The sequence below is a fragment of the Stylophora pistillata genome, chromosome 2 (assembly GCF_964205215.1).
Source record: "Stylophora pistillata chromosome 2, jaStyPist1.2, whole genome shotgun sequence".
In the NCBI taxonomy this organism is placed as follows: Eukaryota; Metazoa; Cnidaria; class Anthozoa; order Scleractinia; family Pocilloporidae; genus Stylophora; species Stylophora pistillata.
Window position 1 is genome coordinate 36,596,195 of NC_142520.1, and position 11,287 is coordinate 36,607,481.

The 11,287-nt window shown below is 38.6% G+C and overlaps 1 protein-coding gene and 1 pseudogene across 1 annotated transcript; one reads left to right on the plus strand and one right to left on the minus strand.

Moving 5' to 3' along the window:
* Positions 1-5,904: 5,904 nt before the first annotated feature.
* LOC148739314 (uncharacterized) lies at positions 5,905-7,582 on the minus strand (annotated as a pseudogene).
* Positions 7,583-8,385: 803 nt separating this feature from the next.
* LOC111346984 (tetratricopeptide repeat protein 28) lies at positions 8,386-10,797 on the plus strand. The gene is made up of 2 exons (XM_088750393.1): positions 8,386-10,223; positions 10,650-10,797. Exons 1-2 carry the CDS (start codon positions 8,713-8,715, stop codon positions 10,654-10,656), a joined length of 1,518 nt encoding a protein of 505 aa, XP_088606519.1. The 5' UTR covers positions 8,386-8,712; the 3' UTR covers positions 10,657-10,797.
* The last annotated feature ends 490 nt before the right edge of the window (positions 10,798-11,287 follow it).

Below are 11,287 nucleotides of genomic sequence, written 5' to 3' on the forward strand. Positions count from 1 at the left end.
AATCAAGGGACATTGCAACATGCGTACCCCCACCTCCTCAGGGATGCCAACCTAAAGAAATTGGAATGCGGGAGACTGCCAATTTTGCTTCGAAATCAACTCTTCACGACCACAAAAATGGGGTAAGAACCGCAAAAATGCGTCAGATATTTCAATTTTTTTCGCTAAAATTGGTCAAAATGAGCGTGAAAACATGTATTGTGAGTATTTTCCCCGATATCCAGGAGATTTGGTCATCTGTAAGACTAGGAGATTCGGTCTGTATCCGGGAGACTACTGGATAATCCAGGGGAGCTGGCATGGATGCCTCCCCCTTGGAAGACATTATAATCGCCAGTAACAAGATGGCTTGAAATTCAAAGGTTTGTATGGAAATTCAAGCTAACTGACTCTTTCTAAAAATATATATTTGCAAGTTTTGTTTTAGAAAAACTTTTTTTATAAGTCAAAGATGTGACACTCAAAATCTGGATTGTATAGAAGTCTTTATATTTCTCTAAATTTTTTGCAAAATCCCATATATTCTCTTTAAATTGGTTCTACAAAAAATACAGGGAATGTATTGGAAAACATGTTTATAAGTAAATGTCAAATAATGGCCACAGTGTTTTAAAGTTCATTATTAATAGCATATTTGGAGTCTTGTAACTTTTTTTTTTTTAAAGGAGGGAGTCTTAAATGCTTCAATCTAAAAAGGATTATAATTTAGCTTTGGATTTCCATGCAAACCTTTGAATTTCCCACCATCTTTCCCTGCCTGGTTATCCAATGTTGCAACTTATGTTATGAACTCCTCTATTCATTATTGATGGTTATCATTGTTCTTAATTACTCTCCTGCATCCTTTTCCTTGAATGAAGAAATGCCTATCTTGTTCTCAGCTGTCTGTTCTGTTCATTCACAATATTAATACTACCGTGCAGTATTCTCACTAGTATCCCAATACTATTGCAAAGGTATAACAACTATAATTTTCATCCCAATATTCAAAATGCCTACCTTGTAAGTTTTATTTAGCAGATATAACTGCTGCAATCAAATTAGCCACAGTGGTCAAAATGTTTTGCCCGTAATATTTTATTCATTGATTATATTCAATCTATGTATACTACTACAGTCGACTACAAATAACTCGAACTTTCAGGGGAAATTAAAAGAGTTTGATTTACAGGAAGTTGAGAACAAAGGACGTCACGCACAAAATTATTGACTCTCAAGAAGAAGGAAGGCAAAGCTTGAAGAAATCTGAATGACGCTGAACTGCACCGTCATGTTAAAAAGCTGAACAACAATAGACTGCTTTAAAATAAGTTGAAAGTTTCAGACTCCAGTACCATATTTTTTACTTAACACAACTTGACAAAGGTGGTTAGAGTTATTGAGGGTAAAATTGTATCAAAAACTGACCTGAAGGAAAATTAATATTGCTTCGAGTTAGTGGGAGGCTCAAGTTATTGAGGGTTTGAGTTACCGAGGTAACGACGAGGGGCTAACGCTCGAAACGCCAGCTTTTGTAATCATTACGGTGGCCAATTTACCATTTCAACTTTGTTGATATATCCAAATTATATCTTCCACAATAGGTGTCCTTGGACGTGTCAAGCCTCTAATTTTCGAATCTACTGCTATACTAGTTTACAACACCTTGATCCAACCTCACTTTGAGTGCAGGAGCTTCGTTTGGGACGAGCAGCTGGAGCAATTTATAGGCCGATTGGTATACTAGCTCAAACCTGCTTCTCGAAAAACTTAAATGGAACAGACTAGAAATAAGGAGAAAGAAACAAAAAGCAATAATGAGGTTTAAATCCCTAGACAAGGTAGCTCCAATGTATTTGCGGGACATGTTCAACGAGCGAGGCAGAGCCTAAGATTTGCGTAACTCTTTTTGTAAACTGACATTGCCAAGGCCGCGTACTAATTTCTGAAAGCGTAGTCTTAGTTACAGCCGGGTACCTTTTTGTGGAACTCATCACCTGAGAATGTCAGAGAAATCCGATCAATAGGTGAATTTAAAAAGTGAATTCATTGTGTATTTGCGTCATTAGATTCTCACTCGGCAATCTGATAAAACAGTATTTTGATGGTTTTTATCCAATTTAATATTGTTTATATTTCGATAGCTATTGTTTTTACTTAAGATTTTTACCGAGTTTAAATAAATAAAGATACTGCTAAGAGACGAAATATCGCTAGAATGCATATCACAATAACTCAACCCTGGCTCAACGATAAATCGCTGAAGAGATATTTCACCGAAGCGATAAATCATGATGACATTCCGCAAGCTATAGGATGTATACGTTGTAGCGATAGATCGCCGGAACAATATACCGTTGGAACGATTTATCGTCGGAACAAGATATCGTAGAAAAGCTCCGATATCTCGTCGATTTATCGTTGTGAGGTGTCGATAAAATAAACGATATATCGCCGATATATCGGCGATCTGACGAAAGAGCAAAGCGCGATTTTCAACGATGATCGTTTGCATTAGTTTTGCACAGTACTGTAAGTTTAATGCAAATATAACACGATTCGTAAATTAATTGCTTTTTTATTGCCGGTAAAACATTTTTGATCGCCGTGTTCAAATCTGCTCCACGGTTATTTGAATTTAACCCAGCTTATTGACTTGGGATTGTTTTGAATAAAAGAGTAAAAAGGAATGTTACCTAAAGACATTTGTGAAAACTGAGAAAACAACCACCTAAAGGAGCTTAAGCACTCCAACATTTATCAGTTTTTATTTTTACAGTTTTTAATTTTCCTTTTTTTTCAATTCTTTTCCACGACAACAAACAGAAAGAATCGTAATGAGTGACGCATCAGAAATCCTAAAATCAGTCCACATAGGTTTAGATGTCACCATATTTCTTCTCAACACTGATCGTGGCCCACAAGCGACCAAGCTATGCAATGAATGTGCGATTCTACTTCAAAACCTTGATTCTTGTATTCACCTTGATATCTCCGATGCACTATTCAATGCGTACTACGCCATCTCTGCTTGTATCAAATGTGCAGAAAGAAATGCTAAGAAACTTCTTTGCAAGTTCCACCTCGCTGGAAGACTAACCATACAACTGGGTGACAAATATGAAGCACAGAGACGATTTGTAGAAGCAAAGCAGCTCTTCAAAAGTGTACTTACCATCAGGCAAATGATATGCTGCAAGCATGGAGAACTAGTGGCTCACGATAGACTTGGAGATGTATGTTTCCGCCTCATTGAAATGCAGAATGCAAAGAAATACTACCAGAAAGCACTTGTCATCGCGATAGAAATTGGCGACAGAGAAGGAGAAGGAAGTGCATACGGGAACCTGGGATCCGTGTTTTCTTCTCTTAGCGAATATCCGAAAGCTAAAGAATATCACGAGAAAGCACTTGCCATCGCGATAGAAATTGGCAACAGACGACTAGAAGGAAGAAAATACAGGGACCTCGGGGTTCAGTTTTATTCCCTTTGCGAATATAAGACGGCTAAAGAACTTCAAGAGAAAGCACTTGCCATCGCGATAGAAATTGGCGACAGAGAAGGAGAAAAAAGTGCATACGGGGACCTCGGATCTGTGTTTTATTCCCGTGGCGAATATCAGAAGGCCAAAGAATACCTAGAGAAAGCACTTGCCATCGCGATAGAAACTGGTGACAGAAAAGGAGAAGGAAGTGCATACGGGAACCTGGGATCTGTGTTTTGTTCTCTTGGCGAATATCAGAAGGCTAAAGAATATCACGAGAAAGCACTTGCCATCGCGATAGAAATTGGCCACAGAGAAGACGAAGGTCGCGAATACTTTCGAATAGGGTCCTTTCGATATACTTGGACGCGGGCTCCTGAGAACTAGAAACGAGCATGTAATCGAGGCTTAGAGGACACTTAAGATGGCTGCCAGTTCTGGTGTGGGCATTTTTAGTACTAAATTGGTACCTTGGCTAAAAGGGTATGTATTTTCATTGACAACTTTTACTTCTGAAGTAAGATAACTGTAATTAGCCATAAGAAGTGCAATGAGCCAGAAGTTTGAAATACATACGAGCTACAAAGCTAAAGAGAGAGCTAAATGTTTGCAAGATGATAATAATGTTACGTTACAATCAGCTGATGAATTGTAGATGAAAAAATAACATCCAAGTCGATTAAATATCCATAATGTTGATATGAAACAACATAAATATGCTATGTATTAAATGCTTTAATTAAAAAAAAAGCACCTAGCTAAATGAAAAAATAGAAATTAGACTTGTGTGGTAATATGCCACTACTAATTTTCAGAGAAAAACAATTAAAGCTATTGGCTTCATTTACAGTGCACCAAAAGCTTCACTCAGCTAAAGCATAAATATACAAAAGAAACAAGCAGAGGACTAAAACACACTTGCTTTTCTGATAATTTTATTTGTCTGAGAGTACTTTAATAAATATTAGTCACATTGGTCTCCTTTTGATAAGGCAGATGGAGGTTGCTGCCATATAGCTGCAGCACTGTTTGATCTGGAAGCAAGCATAAGATTTAATGATCTCCAGTCATGTACATAAGGACAGTGCATGTGGAAAAAGAAAGGAAAGACAAATGAGGGAAGTTTGCCCATCCAGGACTTACAAACAAGTTGTGGTGGCTATGGTGTAACAGTAAAAGAATCCATAAAGCCAAGGGATTTTAATCCACTTTTTATTCCTTATGACCCAACTGTATTAGAACAACAGTTCAAAACTGGGTTGCTGGAAACATTCCCAAGCTCTTCTGCTCTGCCTTTTTTACATTCAGCTGAAGAACCAGGCAAACAGAGGAAGCAATCAGGGATTTGATAAGCAATGATTTAAATGTCAGTAAGCATGAAAGTGTTCAAAGTGTTGATGTTTACTCAATGAATGATTATGCCAATGTGTTTGTTTCTGTTAATCGTGAAAAAGTAACACCTACCGTTTCCGAAGAATTAGCAATTGAATTCCTTGAGGCTATTACATTTAATGAGGACCAAGCAGAAATGATTAACAAAAAGACTGTGAATCAATCCCAGTTCCAATTTTGGTTGATCAAAGGGCAGGAAGAATTACAGCTTCCTCATTTTACACTGTGTGCCACCTCAGAGAGAGCACAGTCAGGAGAAACACTGTTAAGCATCTTATGAATTACTGTCCAATTGCTGAAGATGTAATGCCACAACAATTAACATGGGGCCATGAAAAAGAGAAGAAAGCACTAGATCTTTACATTAAAAAACAAAAGAAAAATCATAACAAGTTGTCAATAAAAAACAGTGGACTCATAATAAACACACTATGGCCCTTCCTGGGAGCCAGTCCTGATGGTGTAAGGATTTGTGAGTGCTGTCAGAAGAAGTTAATTGAGGTTAAGAGCATGTATGCAAAAAGAAATCTCCCTCCACAGGTTGGAGCTGAGGAGAAGCTCATGTTTGTTGATGACAAATATATACTAAAAAAAAAACAAATGGAACTATCAAATCCAGGGTCTGATGGGGATAACAGGGATTCATTGCTGTGATCTAGTTATCTATACCCTCAAAGGAATATTGATTGTCAATGTCAATTTTGACAGTGAGTTGTGGAACGAAATGTGCTGAGAAACTTTTTCTTGAAGTATATAGTTCAGGAACTCTTCCATCATGACATACTTAAATCATTATAAAGGAACTACCATTGGTAGTAAATGCTTATTGGAAAACCAAAAGTACTTGAACAGTGTGCTGGATTAGATATCAATTAATTCCTGAGTCTCAAGACATTTTTTATCTGTGTTATTAACCATTTACAGAAGCTGACTGGCAATTGATCAAATTTACAAACTTCTTGTGTTTCTTGGCTCACAAGGTAATAGCAGTCATTTAACCAGGGGAGGTAGCAAATTGCACAGAGCAGCACACACACTAAAGATGTTGTCTGTAATGGGCAGCATTGGAAGAAGAAAGTTTCCTTGAAGAATTCTAAAGTCCTTAAGTCGTCCAATAGCACGTTCTACGTGGATCCGAACACTCGCAATGGCACGGGTAGATTTTACTGCCTTTTTGGAAAGTTGTTTTCATAAGTAAAAAGAGAGATTTCACATTAGGAAATGTCAACTTGAGAAGCTACTGATAGTGAAGTACTTGCTGCTTTTTCGGTCAAAGCTATTTATGAACACCTTATGCTATAGTTGAATTTAACTTTGTATCAATTTAATTAGTTATAAATATCAAAGCACCTAGAAAAGAGATCAAGTATGATAGGAACTGCGGCCTTTTCAAACAAATTTTTGAGGAACAGTTAAAGTAATGGTTTACACGTATCTCCCTGATGAGAAGCTTGACTCTACCATCAATAAAAATTACTGATAACAATTGGTACTGTTGTTAAGTAACTTCAACTTCATTGTTGCTACCAATTAAATATTGATATGTGGCTATATCTGATTTTTTAAAATTTTGTTTAAGGAGACCATGTGTTTGCTTGTTGCATACAAATGATTTTCCCATTCCTTCCCTCTGAAACTCCCTTTATCTAACTCAAACAGGCTTCAAGGGTAAGTTACCTTTACAAAGTGGTGGGATATTAAGGGCTACTTTCTTTCTTGTAAGCAGATCCCTGATGTTGAACCCCTTGTCTGCCATAACAGAGTCCCCCTCTTCAAGTTTGTCCAATAGACCACTTTTTTCTGTTATTATCTGTCGCTGACATTTCCAGTCCATAGTTTAGAAACGAAGGGGAAATAACCTGTTGGTGAGATTCCTACTAGTGCTTTCATAGTGTTGTGCCGTTTATTGTTACTCCAGGTGGCCCTCTGGGCACTAGGGGATGTTGGCTTTTGTAAAAATATCTCTGTACAGTCTATTATTATTCTTGTACTTGGAAACTTACAAAAAGACTTTGGTAAAGTATTCTTAATGTCTTCCTTACAAGGCCATTTGAGGAGAATGTCATGAAAAACTGTAGACAGAAAAGAAACCCAAGTTATGAAAACTTTGCTAACTGATCCCTCTGATACTCCAAATATATCTGAGAGATGTCTACTTAAAAGCCCAAGTCTGAGTCTCACCAAAGTTAAGATGAACTCATCCATAATGGTCAATAGTCTTTGCTTTCCAGGCTTTTTTTTATTTGAATCCTTTTGATACCTAACATCTTTTTCTTTGTTTTTGTCCCAATACTTTAGTTTTTCTGCAAACGGCTTCAGCAAATTAAATATCATCATTAGGCAAGCCAGGCTGGGTATTCCGGTGTAAAATTTGACAGACCCGTCATTTTTTAAAACATCCACAAAGAGCTCTCTTTTCAGCTGTTTGTTGTTTGTTAACTTTGCTTTAAGTCTTGCGCGTTCTTCCTTCAAAGCATCAATTTCACTGGTTAAAACCTCAAAATCTTCAAAAGGAAAGTCAGTTTGAGTTCCCTTGTGATTGTTTGGAAGATGCTGATAATAATTGTGATCTAAAAGAACTGCCTCGTTGCTTGTAACACTGGTATCTTCGCCTACCTGGGTAACCCTTTTACTCTTTTTAGGTTTAGGATATTCATCGCATGTTCGTTTCTTCCTAACATCTAGTCTCTTTTCACGGGAAGAAACAGGTCCTTCCTTTGCCGAGGGATTAAAATACTTCGGTAATTCACCTGGAATAATCTCCTCCCGCCCAGCGACTTTTTGATAGAGGAAGCTTTGAAATGTGCACTGCAAATACGGGGGTTTTTTTGACCTCGGAATTCGGGATCACTTCGTCGACAGAAGTTCTTCCACACCCTTCTAGAACTCTGTTCTGAAGGGACAGACAGACAGACAGACAGACAGACAGACAGACAGACAGACATCTATATTTATACAGGATAGCCCCTTCAGTGTAGTAAACACTGGTATCAACGGGGGTCCTGTTACCCACCCAACCCACCCCAAGGGAGGACATCCATCACACAGTAATCTCGTGCGTGGGAAATTAACGTCTCCTGCCCCTAACCCTGCAGGAGACGGGACCTCCATTTATTCGTCCCTATCCGAGAAGACTAGAATATCTAACCATTTCTTGATGTTAAAGAAAGGAAGCATATTCTTCTCAGTTAATTTTAAGACCCTGAGTGTTGGTCCGGCCGGTATTGAACTCTCGACCTCCCGCACAGCAGTCCGGCGCTCTCCCAATTGAGCTAACCAGGCGGCGGTTAAACAGGCAGGGAAACAGAAAAATGAAAGATTCGGACGATTCCTGGAACTGTTCAAGCAGTTTGCCACGGAACAAAAGTTCACCATAGCTTCAGAAAGTAATTGTAACTTTTACATTACAGGCAGTACACCGGTCTCCGTTTTTAATTTTTCCCGAACGCTGTCCTCTAAGCCTCGTTTACATGTTCGTTTCTAGGTCTCAGGAGCGCGCGTCCAACTATATCGAAAGGACCCTATTGGAGTTGATTATTCTTACCTTAGAACATTTTGGCAAGCTAAATAATGTTTGGACAAAGCAGTCGGCGTCAGTATAGCAATTGGTAGCAGAGAATTAGAAGCTCGGGCTACTGCTTCTTTGGCAGGTGTTTGTAATTCTGTGAATGACTTTCAGAAAGCAAAAAAACTTTGTGAGAAGGCGCTTACTATCAGCAGAGAATGTGGCTATAGGGATTTGGAAGCACTAGTTTACTTCATCCTTGGAAATACATACCATTACCTCGGTAAATGTGGCGAGGCAGAAGATTGTGTGGAGAAAGCTTGTATTATAAGCAGCCAAATTGGAGACAAAATGATGAAGTTTGAAAGCCTTCTCAATATCATACAGTTCAAGTTAACGCATTCAGAGGTTGCAGGGGTAAAGCATTATCTCATTCATTGCATTGAAAAATACGAGCAAGTCAGAACTTTTCTGGAAGGAAACAGTGAATTTAAAATGTCTTTGTTGGAGGTATACGGTACTTTTCCCTACCAGTTGCTTACTCACTTGCTTTGCGAGACTGAAAAATTTCAAGATGCTCTCTATGTAGAGGAACTGGGACGAGCAAGAGTCCTCGCAGAATTAATGGCAGACAGGTACTCCGTGGAAAGTCACATCTCAGCTAATCCACACTCATGGTTCGGGATTGCAAACATCGTGAATAGAGAAAGTAGCTCGGATTTTTTGTATATTTCGTACGGAGAGCGGCAAGTTTTTCTCTGGGTATTGAAAGCAAATGGAGACACTTTCTTTCGAAAATCAGACGAAGTAGAACAAAATACTCTTGATGCTGAGCAAGTTTGTGATGTGGAAGGAATTTTTAAAAAGAGCGCCGTTTGGTTCGGCGTTTTACCCACAGCCAACTGTGAGGATCGATCTTTAGATGACAACGTGACGATATCTCCTCGTGGAAACAGCCGAACAAATTTACAAGGTGAACAAACCAAAGATACCGAAAGAATTCATCATGTGTGTTACGAATGGATCGTCGCACCTGTGGAAGATTTACTTACAGAGCCTGAAATAATCATTGTCCCGGATCGTTTTTCGTACCGAGTCCCATTTGCTGCCTTGCGTGATGAACCTGCCGGAAAGTATTTGTCGGAGAGGTACAGACTACGCATTGTCCCTTCCCTGACGTGCCTCCAACACATTCAAGAATGTCCAGCGGACTATCACAGTCAAACTGATGCACTGGTAGTGGGTGATCCTACGGTTGGCGAAGTGCATTATAATGGGTGTCTCCTCGACATTACACCATTGTTCTGTGCAAACAAAGAAGCAAGGATGGTTGGTGAACTGCTGGGCGTTGAGCCTTTGTTGGGAGGACGCGCAACAAAGCAGGAGGTACTTCAAGCAATATCCTCAGTGAGTCTGGTACATCTTGCCGCACATGGAGATGCCGAAAGGGGAGAGATTGCACTCTCCCCACAAAGTGCTGCCAACAGTATTCCACAAGAGAAAGACTACCTCCTGACTATGTCTGACATCCAGAGAATTCAAGTCCGAGCTAAACTGGTTGTACTTAGCTGTTGTCACAGTGGGCGTGGATTGGTTAAAAAGGAAGGAGTTATTGGAATTGCTCGAGCATTCTTAGCATCCGGTGCACGTTCAGTGTTGGTAGCATCGTGGGCTGTAGAAGACAAAGCAACGGCAAACCTCATGAAGCATTTCTATGAACACCTTGTTCATGGAGAAAGTGCCAGTGAATCTCTTCACCAGGCCGTTCAATGGTTGAGAAGCAATGGCTTCCCCGAACCTTCCCAATGGGCTCCGTTCGTGCTGATGGGGGATAATGTGACATTTGATTTTATGAAAAAAGCGTAAGTCTGATTAAAAGTAGAACGTTTCTATAATAAACTGATTAGCACACTCAATTTTATCAGTTGATTACATTATGCTCAGTTCTTGTTTGTTTGTTCGATTTTAAGAAGTGCTCGGAGCCGGAAGATTTTGGAGAAACGCTTCCTAAACTGAATTTGCATTGATACGATGCTAGACGGTGTGACGATGAAACTAATCTAAGAAACTTAGGCCAACTCTAAAATAGTTAAATTTATTGTGTAAAAAAATCAACAATAACAACAATGAAATGATTATCTCGTAGTCACTTTTGCATCAAGGATAGTATGTGCGACAATAATTTGGAAAGTTTGAATAATAATAACCAATGATTTTAAGAGGAAAGTAATCTGCTCCGTCTGCTTTAAAGTTGAAATAGTCACAAATGCACAATCTTTTTTTTTCAGGAAATAAGAACTCAAAGAGGATAACAAAAAGGCAAACAAAGGAAGAGAGTGACGACTGATCCTATAAAAAGATTCTTCTTCCTCCTTATTGACTTTAAATGGACACCGGTATATTACTTTACGTATACATGTTTAATTTTTTTTCATTCTTTTTTTTTTTTAAGTAAAGAAGTCGTTTTTGCATGTTTTTGAAAATAGGTTTGAATCGAAACCGAGCGACAATGAAACCTGCAAAAATCGGCCGTTAGATCTATTAAGTATATCAATAGGGAATTAAATTAAATTGAGATGGAAAAATTGAACGCAGTAAATTAGCTAAATGTCTTAAAATGTGAGAGTGTTGGTAAAATTTCGTCAACACTTCCAAGTTAATTCTTGATTCACACAACCATGATCTAGTTTTCAATTCTCACGTAGCGTGCAAACGTGATCAAAGAGTGATAACTACTGTTCGCAGGCACAGGTAAAGGAGATGATAAAATAACAAACAAAGGGAAGAGGGAACAAAAAATACGCGAGATACTACATAATAATCTGAAATTTAAACGGGGAAGGGAGTGCAATATACTAAAAAAATTAATAACAAACAGAGAAAGAAAGAGAAACGGAATTCAAATTATCGAGGTAAAATTAGGAAA

Coding starts and splice junctions, on each gene's coding strand:
- LOC111346984 (XM_088750393.1), top strand. CDS start 8,713: ATGATGAAGTTTGAAAGCCTTCTCAATATCATACAGTTCAAGTTAACG.